Raw genomic sequence first — 19,817 nt, 5'->3', positions numbered from 1 at the left:
CTACAATCTTAAAAATATAATATAAATATAATTACACATGAACAGTATTTTTACAACCCCAAGACCCTCAATTAATACTGTATACAATCCTAAACATGCATGCAGCTCCATGTTCAGACATCAGCTGGACTAACAGATGCACTGTAGCACTGTGATTGAAGTCGATGCCGTCTCCTCGGCGCGGCTCAGCCGCTACAAATCGGAGTTCACCGATGGCCCCGGGGCACTTAAGTCTGCGCTTCCTCTCACTCATGCATACTAAGAGAAGAATCTATTGGATACCATATTGTTTTCTGTGCCACCTTACTGTGTACCTTCGGTTGGGATAGAAAGCTACATGCTGGCATCTACTGTCCATTTGGGGGGGGGGGGGGGCGCACACACAGAGTACAAAGTACAGTACAGTCAATGCAATGATAATAAAGACACAAAAACTGCACACGTGCATTTAGTGTTTTAATAATTACATTATGCATTTTTGCATTGGCAGCAGTTGTCATAATAAATTGTGCGTGGTGTTTATGGGCAACAAAACAAAATGTATTGTTTGACAGATAATCACGTTTGCAAATATATGAATGCATTCACTTTCCACCGTTTTTTGAAAACCGACACTAATGTAAATATGCATGATGAATAACCCCACGACGTGTACAGTAACTGTACTGATGTCCCAATAAACGCATTCAAAACAGCACGAGATGGAAATATTGCTGAATCGGGCTAGGACTGAAGGGACAGAATGTCTCCCTTCTCCGTCCTCGGCCGGAAGCAAACTCCACGCTCAACTAAATCTCTGTAACAATGTTTGATTCGCACTTGAGGTTTAAAGCGAGCGTTTGGTCAAGGTTGTGTAAACAGTTTTAAAAAGGCACAAGATTATGTTGTTCATTCAGTGGAGCGAGGGAGAGGAAAAAGAGGAGTATTCTCCGTCGAGCACCAGGAGTAATCTGTTCCCATCTACAGCAAAGCATTACGACCTCTCACCAGCATCTAATACACAAGGTGTGTGTGTGTGTAATAACACGACCATCCTATGCCAATAACTTCATACATAGTGCATTCCTTGTTTTGTATTAAAGCTGCATAGCTCCTGCCTCAAACTCAAAGCAGCCAATATGTAAAACATACAATATCCCATTTCCAGTTTATTGCGCTACACAGTATATTCAAGTATAAAGAGATCCGTATCAAAGTCTTAAGAAAAGAAAAGAAGAAAAGGTCGAAGCTTAGCTCTCCCTGTCCCGAACATCAACAGTTGAATTTTAAGGCAAACATTTGGATTACATTTAGTCTGACGAAGCAGCTGCTGGTTGAGACGCTCCTCAAGTCATTCTCTTGAAGAACGGGCTCTTAAATAACCTCGGACTCATGACGCGCCAAAGCTGGAGGCAGCGTGGTTCCACATGGACCCTGGAAGTGGTACCTGAGAGAGAGAGAGAGAGAAAATCACCCACTGATTCAGAGGCCTGGATGTTGCTTATGCTGCCAGTGGATGGCACTAAACATCAATATATTATCTTATCATATGCTTCATAACCCGCTGGTCTGGTTTCACATGCTGCATGTTGTCACGCTAACTTCATTCATTGGAGAACCAGAAAGGCGGGCGTGTCTTTTTCATTTTCTTTTACACTTACATGAAGTACTCAGTTTTTGGTGTTGTGTTCATGTTAAATTCCGCCACCGGGACGCCCCTGGATGCAATCTGGGGGCCAAACATGGCTGCCGGGTAAACGATTGAAGACGTGCCCACCTATGGGTTCACAACGGGGAGCAATGACACGGGCGTCGGCTTTAAATCCACTGTACGGCATTTCCTTGAGAGATTCTGAGCAAACAACATTACACAAGGAAGGAATACGGCATGCGCGCACGTCAAACCGGGGAAGGACTCACCACCAGACAGAGGTCACAGGTCTCCATCTCCTTCTCCACCTTGGTCAGGATGTGAGAGTCCAGAGTTTCACCGAAAAGCACCACGTTGGGTCTCAGCAGACCGCGGCAGTCGCTTTCGCCGCACCTGTGACACAGCGGGACCAAGCGGTCCTCAGACAATTCATTGTGTCATTCTGCATTCAGCACGGAGTAATTGTCCGTAACACAAAAAAAAGCGTAAATTGAAAGACAAGACACTGCAACAGGTGGTGAGAGGGTGGGAGGGAGGTGGTGGGGGGGGGGGGGGCTTAGAGCAGGAAGGAGCAGCAGGTCCAGCAGGAGCTCAAAGCGGAGCAGGTGGAGGTTAATACAGCTTGTATCTCACAAGCATAGAGAATTGATTGCACTCAAAGTGCAACTGGTAGAATACACAGATTCATGGATTGTGGGTAGTTGTAGGTTTAGAGAAATGTAAAAGAAGATAATTACGGAAATGAGACTAAAACCTCCGAGATTAAAGTCGCAAATTTGAGAGAAGAAAGAGACGGGGATATTCTGAGATTAAAGTGGTAAAAGCGTGAAGCGGACTCTCCATCCCTTCGTTCTCATCCACTTACCCGGGGGCCGGGTCACAGGGCAGCAGGCTAAGCTGGGTATTCCCGACCTCCCTCTCCCCAGCAACCTCCAAGGACATAATTCACTATAATCTGTGGTTCGTGTCATGTGCCTTTTTCTGTGTTGTTTTCCTCGTCACGTCGACACTGCTCCCTATTTAAAGCCGCAGCGTGTCACTATGGCAACGCAGTGTGTTCGGAGTAACGTCTTCTCAACGGTTGGACTTTTCACTTCACCGTGACTTCGACAATGTTAGTATTTATTTATGGTCCTAAAAGAGCATGGAAATAAAACATGTGTATGCATCTTTCAGGACCTTTGCCTCACTCAGAGGACATCCTGACCACAATAACTCGTATCACTTTAGGAGGAACGAACTTCAGATGGCTGGCGTCACCACGGATTTTGCACTTCACAATATTTTCTCGAGAGATTTATGGCTTTAATCTGGGAAATGTTGGGAGGTTTTTTTCCCTCTAAATATTTCCCCTTTGTCAACTGTTGACTGAACGTTTAACGAGCACAGACTGTCATATAGCTTTTGGTCCGATGGAACATTTGGATATTGTGTTCCTTCATCATTACGACACTTTCTGTGCAAGACGGGTTCACTCATGATTATCTTTCCCACAACAATCTTCTTTTTTTCTTTACACATGCTTGCACCTGCTCTTTACAGGGAGAGAAAAATTGGCAAACACAAAACGAAGCCAATCTAAATCTCATGGTATTTGCACAACCCCCCACCCCACCTGACCCCTCTTCCAATGCATCGACCACGAGAGGAGAGAGGAACACACTTCACTGCAGCTACGCAGAAGGCAAAGATGACTCAGGCTGGAGCACCTGTTTAATAAAAGGAAAACTCCATGCGCATGCATCAGTAAAGCAGCGCAAAAGGCTTTGGTAAATCTGACCTCAGTGTTATTAATATGAGGTGACAGTAATCCTACCGTGGCAGTTTATCCACAGGAATCTGGGCATCAGCAACATCTGGGTCAGGTGAACTGCACAATAAGAGAACAAACACCGTGGGGTTAAATGACACTTCCCTCCACTTTGGGGGTCAAACTGAAGAGTTCAGGATACACCTCCTGCATGTTTATCAGCGTGTGTGTGTGTGTCTGTGTCTGTGTGTGTGTGTCTGTACTCCAGATGTGCTCCCTTTTACCCTTTGTCCTTTAGGGCAGCACATATGGGGCTGCGCCTGTTCACGGTCACATGTCCACAGCTCACACAGCGCGTCTCCATCAGACTGCCTGCAGTTACACACAGAAAAACACAGCTGTTTTTCAGTGAGGGTCCCTCCCCCTCCTACACACAATTTATTGACAATTGTCATTTGGTTTTGCTGACTCAATTAAAGGCAGATTTTTTGCAAAGAAAAACAGTCGGGCACTTTGGTGTCTGTTTTACTAGAATCCAGCCTTTACACCTGGGTGACAACACAGAAAGAATCAACACTTAAAAAGGGACTTTTCATTGTTGCTGTACCGACATTGAATGAGTGACTAACTCTGTGGGCTCATGGGTTGTTTGTTTGAAAGACCAACAACTGTGAATCACTAAATGTTCTATAACCCAGTAAAACCATAGGATATGCTGTCATAGTTGTGATTGACTTTACTAATCCCCATAGGGCAATGAATCCTCTTCATTTCACCCTCCTTGAGCAATGTGGTCTCTAAATGGCATCACATTCCAAACATTGAATAAAATTTAAAACCTCTCTCTCAATCAAACGATTCCAAAAAGACTACGATCATGTCTGTAATGTCCTGTGAATGTCAGTGTGAATGCATTGACAGGCCCAACTCACCGTGGACCTTGAGCACGTGTTTGGACCCGGCCTGCCGGTGGAGGTCGTCTGTGCACTGGGTGATGACAACCACGGAGCGTCCCTGCTTCCTCAGCCGGGCCTCACACTCCGCGATGGCCAGGTGGGCCGCGCTGGGCTTCTTGTTCAGAGCCAGCTCCCTCCTGTAGTGGTAGAACTCCCAGACCCGAGACGGGGTTCGAGAGAAGGCCTCCGGGGTGGCCAGGTCCTGTGGATGCATCAACACAGGGGTGTGTTTTGGGTCAAAACTCAAAGAGAAAACATCAAAATAGAGGCAATAATTGGACATAGGGTGAAAGGCAGCGTGGATTAAAGTTTAAACACCTCAATTAGGGAGGGAGATTATCTATATTTTTTGTATGAAACACTATTTTGGATTCTCTCCTGGAGGTAAATCTTGCTGCAGCCCACGACAAGGAACCTGATTATGCAACAGCCGCTGTGATGCAGCCGTCTTTACTGGCTGTTGCTGCCGAGATAAATCCACTGAGCTGTGAAGATGTATTATGTAAACATTAAATACACCCACTCCACAGCAACAACTCTGAACCACAGCTGGATGTTAGACCAAAAACACAACGTTGACCTAAATAAAAATAAAAAAAGACAAAGAAATGTAAAGTAATACACCCACGCACAACTTTGTGCGTTTTGGCTTTTTAAGGAATTACCTGAGATTGCCACTTTCTCCACTTCTCGTTTTCTCCCCTGAAAGTCGGTACTCCGCTCTCCGCACTCACGCCTGCCCCCGTGATGATTGCTATGTGCTTGGCTTTGGAAAAGACCGTGCGGAATTCAGATATGTCTGGGGAAAGAAATACAAGTAAGAGCAGCATATGACAAAATGCTTTCTAGGCGTCTGGATATTTATTTGAACCACAGGTTTAAACGGGTTGAGTGATCCGAGAGTTTTGTAAAAAACGATCACTTTTAACCAGGGAGGCGCCGCTTCGACTTTGTCAATCGGCCTGATACCGAGAAGGTCTGGGATTGTTATTTTATGTGGAAGGCAACATCACCAACTTTGTAAATAAATACATTCATACATATAAATGTACTGACTTGTTACCAGATTGTGGTCTTCCCCATTCAGCTGTTTTGAGCACTTTTAACAGTCCTCCAAACAATATGTCCACTATTGCCAGGTCTTGGGAGGGGCAATATATCAGTAAGTATTACTATATTTGAATCATGTATTGTAGTGTTTTTGGTGTCCCCGCCGCAAACGTTGCATTAATGGATTCAGGAACAATTGATCTGAGAAAGAAATTAATTACAAATACTGATGTAATCATTAAACACTTGTTCATCAACATTGAATATAGTCGGTTCAATATTAACTCATCGGGATCTATATAGTCCTTGATTTAGGTATATTTGTTTTTCATTCAATTGCAGTTACGACTCGATTGATTTTTTTTTTTTTTACTCATTTCTGACCTCATTTGCTACAATTGTTTCTGTAGCTTGTTGCAAGATGTTTCGCTGAATGATTTTCTTCAGCACAGTGGCCATCGGGAAGGACGACCTGACTGGCTGGTATCCAACATTTAATGAAGGGCCGCTATTGACCCGACACAGCAGCACGCCGGTGTTACACAAACAGCTTTCCTGTTACCTGAGACGGGTCTCGCTGTGTGCATCAAAGGTCCTTTCATCACATGGGTGGAGCACATGCGAAGGCCGAGAGCCAGCGCGGTTCGATTTTGGAGAAGCATTGTCGCTATCCTTAGAGAGGGACCCGGTGAAAACACGATGAAAAGGAGAAAACACAACAAAAAAATGAATTATTGCATTGTCCTAACCAACTGGGTGTGTTGATTTGCGGTGTGTGGTGAAGATCCGTGCAGTTGTTATATTACACGCACGCAATCGTGACTTTTATGGGCCCAATTGTGAAGGTTGACGAATCGATCCTCTCTTCTTCAAACCCACAGAACTTTACCATAAATCTTAACAGGGATCTAAACAAAAGCATCCAAAGATACCAAATTATGTCACGCTACATTTGGGATGCACGTATATACAAAATTATTTAAAAGCATCCATCCATCCATTTTCAATACCGCTTATCCTCATTAGGGTCGCGGGGGCGCTGGAGCCTATCCCAGCTGACATAGGGCGAAGGCAGGGGACACCCTGGACAGGCCGCCAGTCCATCGAGGGCACATGTAGGGACATACAACCATTCATTCTCACATTCACACCTATGGGCAATTTAGAGATCAATTAACCTGCAGCATGTCTTTGGACTGTGGGAGGAAGCCGGAGAGCCCGGAGAGAACCCACGCTGCCACGGGGAGAACATGCAAACTCCACACAGAAGGGAATTGAACCCGCAGCCCTCTTGCTGTGAGGCGACAGTGCTAGCCACTACACCACCGTGCAGCCATATACATATTTAAAAGCAATCTGGAGCAATCTGCAGTTGTGGTAACAGGGCAGCCATAAAGAACATTTAGGCATTTATAGTTGTTTTCCACCATGAATGAATGACACTTCATGATTATTATGAAGTAGGTAATTCTATAGAAAGGAGCCTGTGTATGTGCAACTCTTTCCACAACACTGTAATGTATCAAACATAAATACCAGGACAGGAATGCATGTCACGTGACTGTGCGTTCAAGAGCAGTGGTAAACGCAACAACCCGAGGAGGCCTGGCTATAAGACCATGAATGGGTGTGTTCACCTTTCAAGAAAACATGTCGACATGAAATAAAAAGCCCATGACTGAATAATAATTTAAAAAAAGTCTGGGTAACACGCTAGCGTCCTGCCTTGTAGTAACATGACATATGCCTATGTTGGGGCTGAACCTTACGAGGTAAGCTGGGGTTTAAACGGCTTCATACTTGTATAAACTATCAATAACGACAAGAAACTTGGGCGAGTCTCGTGCAAGCCGGAAGTTGGATGTGTCCGAACAGGTTTGACGGCGATGAACGTATTAAACGACTACAAAGAGGGCAGATTTACCGCATGTGTCCAGCAGTTCAATGGCCACCAAGTCAACCAGTCACTTCTATATCACAAAGTTACAATTTAGTTTACATGTTGCGTAGTCCTTCACAAAAAAACAACGTTACGTTAACACAACGTCGCGAACTAACGTTAACCCTAGTTCGGGGATTCAATCCCGTCGTGCTCTCTGTCACGTAAACAGGAACTCAGTCGCACAGGCAAACAGTTGTTTACGGATCCTGCCGGTTGAAAACAGGACCGGTGAACTAAATGTGAATGACCTCGCCGCGGTGACTTCACCGTACTCACCTCGCTTGAAGATGTCCACACTTCGCGGGGCAGAAAGTCACGCCGAGTTTGCGTGTTTGTGGTCGTCTCGTCTGTATCGCTGCAGTTTATCATGAGAGGCCGTAAACGCACCGACACTGTCGTAAACCGCGCTCTGACAGACATGAAAACTGAAGCTGAGAGAGATAAAAAAAAGAAAAAGAAAAGAAAAAAAGTGCAGTTCAGGAGAGCCATCTAGTGGTAGACTGCCGTCAGTGTGATTCATTCAGGATGATTCATTCATTCCCCAAAATAAGGTCAGAGCGGCACTTCGTGCTCCACCGTGGACAGACACCGTGTTCGTGTGTTCATGTTGTCTTGCTGCAACAAAGACACGATCCGATCACTGACAACCTGATCACACGTCACATCAAAACTGCACTGATCCCTCTTAAAATTGGTATTGCATCTCTTCTCTTGTGCTTCTCACAATTGTGTGCATGTGTAAGTATGTGCAACTATGGACTATCTGTCCTTTACTGTTTAATACGAGTAAGTAAAGCATAGAGGGTCAGTTACATGTAGAAACGTGGAAGCCATTCGTACTTTCTTTTTTTTTTGGGGGGGGGGGGGGGGGGGGGGGGGGGTATACATGATAAATAGTCATACTACATTGAGATGTAAGTTACCGTGACTATTATTAGCCCCTCCCCCCCTAAAATTGCCATCGTTATATATTTTTCCCTCAACCTGCACCCATGCCACCATCTCTCCCTCTCCCTCTCTCTCTCTCTCCCTCCCTCTTCCTCTCTCTCCCTCCCTCTCTCTCCCTCCCTCTCTCTCCCTCCCTCTCCCTCTCCCTCTCTCTCCCTCCTTCCCTCTCCCTCTCTCTCCCTCCTTCCCTCTCCCTCTCTCTCCCTCCTTCCCTCTCCCTCTCTCTCCCTCCTTCCCTCTTCCTCTCTCTCCCTCCCTCTCTCTCCCTCCCTCTCCCTCTCTCTCCCTCCCTCTTCCTCTCTCTCCCTCCCTCTCTCTCCCTCCCTCTCTCTCCCTCCCTCTCTCTCTCCCTCTCTCTCCCTCCTTCCCTCTCCCTCTCCCTCCCTCCTCCCCGCTCCCTCCCTCTCCCTCCCCTCCCTCTCCCTCTCTCTCCCTCCTTCCCTCTTCCTCTCTCTCCCTCCCTCTCTCTCCCTCCCTCTCCCTCTCTCTCTCTCCCTCCCTCTCTCTCCCTCCTTCCCTCTCCCTCTCTCTCCCTCCTTCCCTCTCCCTCTCTCTCCCTCCTTCCCTCTCCCTCTCTCTGTGAACTCCCTCCTCCCCATCGATAGCCACCTCTCAGTGTGAGTGGTCGAGCTCCTGCGTCTGCCCAAGTCGGCCGCCAGTCATCCCCGGACGCTGGTTCAAATTGATGGCGACCACTCCAGACAGCAGCAAAGACCGCAGACCGATCAGGAGACTCCGCTCCAAGAGCGACACCCCTTATCTCGTTGAAGCCCGGCTCTCCTTCAACCTGCGGACAGGTAGGCGCACACCCATTCATCCTGCCACCCTAAATAAATAATCCATGTTTTCCCAGATGTCTTTCTGTGGGTGGACTGCGATCGGGGGAGATTGTCGCCTTACTCCTGGTTACGCGAATTGGAAGAATTACAACAATCTCCCGAGAGGCTATATTGTTCATGTGGACTGGTGTTGTAGTTTAACGTGAGATGATACCCCCCCCCCCCCCATGATTTATTAATGGGTAGCTCTAAATATGCTGGTTATGCATGGGAAATGTGACTGACATGTTATGCAACTTTGTAGACTATCGCTGGTGGTTGCTGACGTGTCTGATGCAACAACAACAAAAAAGACCGAGGGGGTCCAGATATAAAGCAGCATTCATTTTTTTTTTTTTTTTTTTACAGCTGTAAACACCCCTCGGGTGTGAATTTTGATGTCGTCAGCGCTCGGTTAATTCTACCACTGTAAGTCAACGCAGTTATGTAATATGAAGGAGCTTCAACGTGACCTGTAGTGGCCCTGCTCGTGGCAGTGGTGCACACAATCTGATGAGATATCCGGTTTGTTCAACGTTTTTATTAATGTTGTGTGTGTGTGTGTGTGTGTGTGTGTGTGTGTGTACATTTTAATCACCGCATCCTTAAACGGAAATAAACCCCGCGCGACGAGGCGCGTGTTATCGCATCCCCTGTTGCCATGGTGACGTGGCATTTTTATGCTGACTGAGTCAACAGGATTCAGATCGTTTGCACTACAGTGTTATTGAGTCTCTTTTACGGATCTCGTGCCATGCCATTCAATAATCCCTATATGGGATATGTGATGGTTGCAGCTGTCACAACAGCCCCCCCCCCCACCCCCCATCCATCACAATTCACCAGAAACCATCTTTAAATTGCTTTAAAATGCCCCCCCCCCCCACAAACTAATCAACTAATCAGTTCAGCACTAATGTGTGTGGCAGATTGTGTGCTCTTCTCAGGAGGTTGAGGGCTTTGTGATTTTGCTGCACTTTTCCCCTCTGCAGCTGCTCAGTGGCTCAGTTCTATTGACGGCTCCCAGGTGTGCCAAGGCCCTGCTGGAAAAGAGCAATGGAGCAATGGTGCTCAGTTGGTGGTTTCCCGGATGGATGGAGGGATGGAAGGATGGATGGATGGAAAAAAAAAGACAAATAAAAACCAGCATGTGTGTCTCAGATAAGCCTTTGTAGTTCTGGCTGCTTATGCCAACGGGTGTTTGTCCTGTGGAGAAACGGCACCTGTTGTCAACGGCAGCACACTGTCATCTGTCTCTGTGCTCGTTGTGCCTTTTTATTTATTGTTTTTCATGTCCCTCCTCTACACCGAGCTCGCACAAAGCATATAGAGTACGGCACGGGGGTGATTTGTTCAACAGCACTCTTGACTCACTTCCACCTGAAGAAGCGGAGCAGGATTTAACTCGCACATTGCCAAGGAAACCAAAGGCCGTGTGGTTGTGTGTGTGCCCAGGTGCTTAATAATGACACATGACATGGGGGTTGCCATGGAAGCGAACCTCTAGGCAATTATCTCTTTGTACTGCTGGACAAGGCGGGGACTTTGGTGCCAAGAGGCAGAACGCGTGCGTTTGTGTGTCAACGTGCACGCTCGTGAGCACGACCGCGAGCGTGCACTCATTATGGTCCCCTTGCTGTGCCATGCGTGTGCGTGTTGCCTGCTGACACGTGAATCCGTCTCACTGGAAGAGGTTGTGTTAAGTTCAACCGAAATTTCCGAGCTTCCTGCGCTTTGAAAGATGTCCTGAGACCAGTAATTTAAAATATAAAGTATTTAATAAAAGAATAAGGATCATAAGCATATATTTCTGTCCCAGCCGGGCGCGCTCACGTGTCCACAGTCTATAATAACGATTTATATGAATCAAAATCTGTTAAAATAGTTAACTGTCTAACGCCTTCACGTGAGAGGACAAATGCCTTACAGAGTTTCGAAAGGTTAAGTACAATCCATACACTGAGCATAAAGCTTCTCTATTGGTTAGTATCAGGTATGCATGCTTATACCTCAACTACACAGCATGCTATTTGCCTATCAGTACAAAGATGCAGACTTCTCTAAGCAATAAACCACGATGCTACTTCCCTTATCTCTTCCCTTTTGGCCCTAATCAGTAAGATGGGCTCCTTCAAAATAAATGCCTCTCTTCCAGTCTCTTAGGGAGACCACTACTTTGACTACGCCTCCTTGGATCAATACATTCCATTCATACCCGAGTCATCTTTATAGTTATGATAACTATAAAACATAAAACAATCAGCATACAGTTACAATAATACTTATTCAGTGATTACACCTTTACAGTAACATACTTATACAGTGACTTTTCTCCCATGTTTCCCACATTCTTCATAATATTCTTCATAATATCCCTTATTGATTATCATATCTTTCTCATGTATTAATTTAAGACATGGACTTTCCTATTTACATGTGCAAGTATATATAAAAAACCATTACAACTCTACAGTTGTCAGCTTGTCTTTGTTTGCCCATCGTTCAGCAGCCCGACCACCGCCCACGTCTGCGCGATACACACACGCGCACGACAAAACTCTCCAACATTACAGAAGCTTCCGGTTCTCCGCGAGCATCCTCATTTCTTTTGGGGTTTCAAACACCTTTACATTCTCCATCCCTTCGGTCTCTGTGTTTGACTCCCTTTGGTCTGATACTGAATGTCCGTACTGTTATTGTCAGTATTCTTTCAGTGGATATTATGAGAACATAACAGACTGACTGTCTGGTGCACTCACAGTTGTGTTTTACAGTGCAGTTGTGTGCTCATGCTTTTGTATTGTGATTTAATCCGGAAGTAGAACTTGGGTAAAGGCCGGATTTCTGAATGAATGCGGCCCAAGGCACGCTCGGTCCCGCTGTGGCCTGTCTGCCCTGTCTCCATCCTTCTGTGTGTGTGTGTGTGTGCGTGTGTGTGTGTTCAGGCCGGTGAGTTTCTGATGACCAAAGCGCTATACAAGTACAGTCCATTCACCAAATTCACCGTTTCTCAGGTCTGGGCTGCCATAACATGAGACTTTAATCCCAGCGCACCTTCTGTGTCGATGCGACGTGCGCTGAACAGTTGGATGCTGTGTGAAGTGCAGAGCTGTGGAGCCTCCGTTGGCTGGTGCTCCCACCAATATGCCTGGCCTGAATGCAAATACATGAAGCTGAAGCCCCGACACGGCTGCATTGCAGTTGTTGGGGGATAGATAACAAGCAGTCCTCCTCCTTACCCGGACACAACATGCATGCTGTATTCAAATGTACACATCTACAAATTTAAGCTGCAAGTACACGTGTTAATATATGTGCAGACATGCACGCTTGAACACACAGTATTTGGATATGTGCAAGTACTCTCTCTCTCTCTCTCTCATATGTCCATGCTCAAACATGGCTCTGTGTTAAGCTAAACTCTAACTCATTCCCCACCCACCACTCCCGGCCTCTCTCTCGCTCTCTTTTTTCTCTCTGCTGCTCCTGGATGCAATCCCCGCCGCCCAAAACAGTACAATCGATACACACCAGATGCATGGTGGAACGGGACACATTTCTGCTGCAGAGCTCTGTGTGCATGCAGGATTTACCAGAGGATGTACAGCACGTCAGAGACCCACTACGTACGGCCACTGGGAGAGATTTATCTGCAGCCCCTTGGACAGCACCTGATATTCGGCATTGCCTTTTGACAACTCTGTTAACCAGTTTGAAAGTATCCGCGCATATATATATATATATATATATATATATATATATATATATTCTTGGAATTCAAAAGGAAGCTAGAGGTGACTGCAAGGTCAGGAACAAGCAGAATTTGCAATCACCAATTTGAGCTTTTTATTTCAAAGGGACTAACTAGCAGAGGCTGCTGAATATGTAATGTTGTTTCAGCTGTTTGTAGCACTTGAGGCTATTAGCACACGTGTTTTTGCAAAGCGGTGATAATTAGTGGCAAGAGGTTTGTCTCAGTTCTCCAATTCTGTCTCTTCCAATCTCTCTTTTATTACACACACACACACACAATCCCTGCATGTAAACAACAAAAAACAACAACAAAAACTGAGCATGCATCTTCCCTACTGCACACAGGCCTTCTTGTGAAGCGTCCCAGGTCTGAATAAAACATGAGTAGGAAAAATCCGAGCAAAAATAGCGACGCTATGGAGGGCCCGTTCTGGATGCTCCTGCAACATGAAAGTTCAATCCACCATCAGTGTCACCTGGCCAGAAAAAAAAAAACCCGGCCAACGACAGGCGGGGTGTCATCTGCGAGAGCCTGCAGGGAGCTTCATTCTCCTGGAATCTCTCTCTTTGCCACACGTAGAAATGTGGGAAAAGGCCTGCGATGTGCTTTCCAGCTGAGAAGTAACGTCCTTTTTTTTCTTCTTTTTTAATAAGCCTCCCGAGCTAACAGGAAGTGGCACGACGGCGTGCTCATGGGTCGTATTTATAGTGAGAGGGGCAAAGATACCAACTGCAATCTGAGAGGCAGCATTGCCGAGGACCAGTTACACCTGAATCACTGCGACTCCCTAACGCTGGTCCGATTGAATTTAAAGCAGCACGCAGCGGATCCTGTTGGGCACAAGGAGGAAGAAACATGATGGGTGGGCTCTCATCCCGAATATCGTAACACAACGACAACAACATGTTTATTCTCAGCAAGATAATGTCAGGCGGGTTGCGGGAGGGTCGGGGGGGGGGGGGGGGGACACAAGCTGGGGGCATCCATTATGTGGATGTGATGAATGTGTACAGGATGGCGTGTGCTACTGGCTTCACCGATGCAGCTCCCAGAGTGCCCCAGCTCTCGGGGACATTTCTGCTGAGTGTGAGACTTCTCGGAGTCAGAATCCCTTCAACGCTGCTGCAAACCTGGGACTCGATTCAATCAAAGCTGCATTGCACCACTCAGCAGTCCTTCAAAATCGCGTCGCGTGAGGACAGTGGGGATACATTTATGGCTCTCAAAATGTCCCCGTCAATATATTTCTACGATTTCAACAAAAAAAATAGATTTTAGTCCGAATGCTACTTCCATTTTGGGAAAGCGTTGCCATTTGGCATTGTTAGAAATATAATAAAGATTTCTGTATAAGTTATCATGTTGTCATACCATCTCTCCGGTTCAATTTTGCCATCATTCTAGAGTGAATATTCCATATATATATATATATATATATATATATATATATATATATATATATATATATATATATATATATATACACACACCTAATATAAAGCTTATTTTGAGATGTACAGTGTGTGCTCGACAGAGAACATCATGGTAAATTATGCCTGCGATCTTCAGTTACGTAAGTGCATAATTAAAACTGACTAATAGTCTATATCTATCTAACTGTTTGGGATCTGAAGAGGCAGAATAATTAGCGCAATATGCCATTGAACCATTGGGGACATTTCTCCAGTAAATTGTACAGATCCCATGTAGAAAACGATACGGAGGCTTCTGTTTATATTGGAAAAGAAAGTTGTCGGTCTGGGCTCTGGTTGGTTGGGGCCGAGAGGTGAATGGGGGCCACCGCTACATCCATACCAGAAGATTTAAATTGACTCGTCTACGGTTTATGGATCATTGTGACTGAGAATCGTTCTGTGTTCGTGACATGCAGTCGCGGCTCATCAGAAACGTTACCTGTGCGAGGAGGGGGGGGGGGGGGGGGGGGGGGCTAAGCTCGGGAGCTGATAGCCCACATCACATTGTGGTGTTCATCAAGAGCGAGCAGGACAGATGGAGGCTTCACTTGGAGAAAAAAATATATATATGTCAGCGTGTCTCTGCAGACGGAGACAGCCAGAATGTCCCAGAGGAGTGGCCCGCTCTGCCTGCCGTGAGGGAAGTGTTGCAGAGATCTGAAGATCGCTCTCGTTTTGTGGGGATTTCTTCTGTTTTCTACGACTTCCCACTCGCTTGCAAGTAGCGAGACTCTTAAGTGAGCACGTAACCAAAACCGCGATAGCACAAAACAAGTGCTTTTGTGAAGCACACCCCTGTCCACGGCCCTTTTTGAAAGGACTCGAAATAGAAGGAAAAAAAGCATGCAACGTTCCCTTTTCCCATCGCGTTTTATTTTATTAAACATGACTAACACGAACCCCCCCCCCCCCCCCCCCAAAATAAAGCTGCTGTCTGTCACCCTCTGTCACCTCGCCTCGCTGTTTGTTCATTAGCAGGCAAAACTCTCCAGAGACAAATGAAAGGTTGCATCAGTTGCATCTTGAACCCATCAAACTGAAAGAAGATCACAGCCACACGTGGCAACGTCACACAAAAAAAAGCCTGTGGAAGAACGGTTAGGAATGGATCCACTTACAGAGACTGCTCATGAAATACAGGTGGACTCCGGAGCGCCACTGCTCTCTGGTGGAGCGATGCCTTTTCAGCAGCAGCAGCAGCAGGGAAGCGCACAAGGGGAGAATTGTGCACAAGTTAGTGCTGAAACGAGTCGCCGTCCATGGTTTTGATGCTGTTGGATGACGATGATGATCCTGTATCATTTTTAATCTTCTGGTATGGATGCAGCGGTGGCTCCTGATGTGGCCCCACATTCACTTCTCGAACAGAAAGCTCAGTATTGTTTTTTCTTTCAAAAAAAAAAAAAATGGCCCTCATGAGAAAAAAAGAAAGAAAAAGGGGGGGGTGGGTGGTTACTTCCACAGAGGCTCCTCGGCCTTCGGTCAGATCGACACGCTGCTCCACATTTCTTTGGACGCATTCATCCCCTCAGGAGGCTGGGAAACAGAGAGAGACCAAACAAAAACAACACATTATTTTCTGGGAACTGAAGGAACATCAACAACACGGAAGACGATTAGGAATTGTGCGACGAGCCTACCGCTCGTGGGGCTTTGTGTCCGTGATGTTTGTGATGCTGAATAAGTGCATTCGGGGGCTCAGGTTGAGTCATGGAGTTGAAACACTGAGCCAAAGGGAGCTTGACATGGAAGAGAAACGCTCAAATCAATGTCAGATATTCTCCACCGTGGCGTTTCGGTTCATATGTTTTGTTTATTTCCTTGTCTGGAACAGCGTCCCTCAGATTGCCTCTAATGCTCTGTAGAGAACGAGTAGCAAGGAACCACAATATTAACATTGAATTGGTTCAAACGGATATCAAAGCGATATTTAAGGAGGCGCCTTAGCCCACCTGAAACCGTTATGAATGTTAGTTTAGTTTGCTTCACTGGTCCCAGGGTTACCGGAACAGGGAGCAACTTCTGCAGATTGAGGAGGAACCTTCTCATCAGAGCCTGTAGGGCCGAGTCATATTGAGTCGGAAAGACTTTCTAGAGAATGAAGGGGAAAGTTACATTTCACAAAGGCCCCTTTAATACCACTACAGACCGAGAGAGTCACATTAAGGCCATGATCAAGACATGTAAACAAGCTGAATAAAACTAAATGGCATACAGTGACAAGAACTGAGAAACTGACTTTTGCAATGAGTTTTCTTTTGCATTTTTCCAATCAGACATTATCTTGATAATTAAAAAGATAAAGTGCCAACAAACTGACCTGATAAAAGATATCCCTCTGGCATCGATCTTCCAGTAGAGTGTGAAGAAGCTTCAGGAGGTTCGTCACTGAAGCTTTAACCTCAGAGCTCGTGGTCTAAAAAACAACAACAACAAAAAGCACATAAGTAAATACAAATAACAAATTGGGTGCGTTCCAATACTCATAACACCATAACTAGCATGTCAAATTCAGTATGCTTAAATACCAGGATGGCCTTTAATGCATCAGGCTGCATTTTGCAGTGTGAACTCTGACCCCACAATTCTCTCTGTGCAGCAGGTATGTGAGCAGGAGGGTCAAAGTTCAAAGTGCAATGTCATGACAAAGCAGTATGTCTCCATTGTACACATACTGCATGCAACGGCACGTACTTTGTGAGGGCAGCTGCAGTATGTGCTAAAAGCAATTTGGCGATTTGGGACGCGGCCAAAGAGTTGGAGGTTTAACAAGAGGCCCCCACCTCTTCATCCCGGTTCGTAATGCAGATGTTTGTTATGCTCACATGAGGCTGGCAACGTCATCGCATCCACCTGTCATCAAGAGAGATAACAGGTGGAGGCGTGGCCCTGAACGGCCAGACCCCAATAGGACCATGTAGTGTCTAAGGGCCGCACTATGAGCAGAGCCCGAGTCTGTGCATGGGGAAGCCATGGAAAGTGTGTTTTGTGCTTCAGGATGCAGTGTCATTTGCTATTACTTCTCCCAAAAAAAAAAAGTAGCAATGGTCTCCGTTACCAAAAACGTATTATCAGCAAAATGTAAGAAGTAAAAATAACTCAAGTAGAGAACCTCACAATTGAAGGTGTAACTCTACTAAATGACATCCCACTACTGACAAGCACTTAATCGCTCTCTCCTATTTGTAGATGAAGACGACAAGTTAATAGCAAAACTACAGAATGAATAAGAGGATCTTATTCTCAGCGTCGGAGGAAGTTATCAGATCTTTTAATTTAAGTTAAAATAGTAATGCCACGGTGTAAAAGCACAACTGCATCAAGACCGGGTATTCGGCATTAGGATTATGCAGAATGTCCTATTCCACAATAATCTGTATTCTATTACGGGGTTGTAATTGTTGATGCATTAAAAAGGTGCATCGCTTCAAAGTTGCAGCTGGTTTTACGTGGAGCAGTTGTTGATTATCGTATATACTGCTGGGTAGTAGGGTTCTCTCGGTGTCCGTGAGTAGTTCAGGGACCTCTTCCGATACCGCGGTGACGAACTCCTCCAGCAGAGCGTTTACGTCACAGCTCCCTACGTCACAGCTCCCTGCTTCACTATCTCCCACAGCTGCAGATTGGGGGGGGAAAGAGACACCTGTGGGGGGGGGGGGTGAGAAAACACACACCCGCTTCTTGCGGTAATGTACTAACATGGCGCACTATTCACCGTTAACATTAGCCGTGACGTCACTCTCTAACGCAATGTTTCCATCTCACCTTAACGTTGTATCGAGGTCAGGATTAGTTGAGGGTTGAAAACACTCACCGCGGTGCGTTAATATCTTGCTCACGTCGCCGTTATGGACGTCATCATGATTCATGTGTACATGTGGAGTAAGCCCTCTGACCCAGCTGACAGGTGATTCACTTTGGGAAGAGCACGCATTACGTCGTTACGTACACACGTGAGGTGTGAAATGATTTGCTGCCGAATTGCCCCACTAGATGGCGCCATTGTAACGAGCATTGTCAGCTTGCAGTGGCGTCCTTCAACTTGGCAGTGCAACAACAATAATCACTGTTTGTTTGTTTGTTTTTTTGTTTGTTTGTTTGTTTTGCAGCAACATATAACACGAAGACCGTGCAAAGCAAATGGCCGCTGCATATCATTTAACAATGGTTTACTCTTAGCCCATACTGACATATAGTTTTAATGGAACGTTTTAGTTTTTATAAAAACGACATGAATTACATGAAACATGTATTTAATTTATTTTGCCCAGTCTTACCTTGACTTCTAAAAAACAATAGTAGGAATGTGCCCATCTCTTTTGTATTCATTTCAAGATATTTAGAAACAATATAATAGATCCCCTATATAACCAAAATGCCACACACACACAAACATGTTTGACACTGGTTGTTGTTTATTAGATAATAAGTGAAATGATCAAACCACATTGGAAAAGCATTCACACACACACATTTGGGCCCATATTGACTCACCATCCTTTATCGTGGAAAAATTACTTTGAGTTTAAAACGCTAACAAAACTCTAAACTTTACTGGGTCAAATCGGTATTTTGATATAGCGAGCACAGTTTAAAATAGTGTCCGTGGCACGGAAATGTTCAGACATCGAGTGGTGACATCATCGCTCGAGTGGAGAGGAGCTTGAAAAGTAATCTGTGATTCTTTCACACAACTTGCTCTCAATCTCACAAGTTGTACTCTTCAAACAGCTTTTTAAGCTCAAAAAGTAGGAACCTGTTTGCTGTTCGCAGACATGTGTTTATGGAATCAGACTTTCACATGTGGCTCAGGGAGCCTGAACGTGACATGAACTCCAAGCAACTGCTCCATTAGACTCGAGGTTAACTCTGACCACAAATGTCCTGAAGAAAGCAGATCGTATTCACTTTTCTAACGTACAGGAATGCATTACTGTTCTAGTTTTGTTCTTTTCTTGCGGGTCAAATGAGGTACAACTGCGAGTTGTCAGCATTTCCGTACGGATGTGATGTCACAACTATACAATGTATTGACCATTTCACAGTTTTAACGTTCTGAATGTCTCCCACTTTACTTCCTGTTGCAGTTTGTGTGAATGACATCAGCTGACAGGAAGTAAACAAAGATCCAAGCTGTTGCCTAGCAATGCAATTTCATTGAAATGAGTTGAAATGCAGGGCGATTGCAGGTATATTCAGACAGACAGTATGAGAACAATGAGAAAAGAGTATCTTCAACATTCAAGCTTGTAAACATGTTCCCTTCTAGTAGAAACTCACAATACCAGTATGGAAATGAACTTGATGTGTCCTTTAACAACACTATTAGAGCTTCCCAATGGAAACTGCAAATATGTAAATAAGCACTTCAGTGTGCACATGTGTTTATTTTTGCATTGCGTGTCTTTATTGGACATTTAATTGTGTTCGAGAAAGACAGGAAAGAAGGCTGGATAGAGGGACATGTGGACTTCAAGGATCATGTATGTCTCTA

General features: G+C 45.3%; 2 protein-coding genes across 3 annotated transcripts in view; one reads left to right on the top strand and one right to left on the bottom strand.

Moving 5' to 3' along the window:
* Positions 1-443: 443 nt before the first annotated feature.
* Positions 444-7,742, bottom strand: LOC117746417 (NAD-dependent protein deacylase sirtuin-5, mitochondrial-like). Of its 2 annotated transcripts, none has more exons than XM_034555517.1 (9): positions 7,605-7,742; positions 5,949-6,058; positions 5,002-5,135; positions 4,313-4,538; positions 3,665-3,752; positions 3,447-3,500; positions 1,900-2,023; positions 1,641-1,756; positions 444-1,426 (listed from the first exon to the last, which is right to left on the bottom strand). In XM_034555517.1, exons 2-9 carry the CDS (start codon positions 6,046-6,048, stop codon positions 1,354-1,356), a joined length of 915 nt encoding a protein of 304 aa, XP_034411408.1. In that variant the 5' UTR covers positions 6,049-6,058; positions 7,605-7,742; the 3' UTR covers positions 444-1,353. The 2 variants fall into 2 exon arrangements, with proteins under 2 accessions (XP_034411408.1, XP_034411407.1); XM_034555516.1 differs by lacking the exon at positions 7,605-7,742 and adding an exon at positions 7,311-7,577.
* Positions 7,088-19,817, top strand: part of LOC117746416 (phosphatase and actin regulator 1-like) — a 37,664-nt gene continuing 24,934 nt past the window's right edge. Inside the window, exons 1-2 of the mRNA XM_034555514.1 lie at positions 7,088-7,158; positions 8,882-9,073. Coding sequence (XP_034411405.1) covers positions 8,962-9,073 — 112 coding nt within the window. The 5' untranslated portion in view covers positions 7,088-7,158; positions 8,882-8,961. The remainder of the gene's footprint in view (positions 7,159-8,881; positions 9,074-19,817) is intronic.

This window comes from Cyclopterus lumpus, chromosome 17, assembly GCF_009769545.1.
Source record: "Cyclopterus lumpus isolate fCycLum1 chromosome 17, fCycLum1.pri, whole genome shotgun sequence".
Classification (NCBI taxonomy): domain Eukaryota; kingdom Metazoa; phylum Chordata; class Actinopteri; order Perciformes; family Cyclopteridae; genus Cyclopterus; species Cyclopterus lumpus.
Note: the sequence above shows the minus strand (reverse complement) of the source record. Positions and strands in the feature narration are given on the sequence as shown.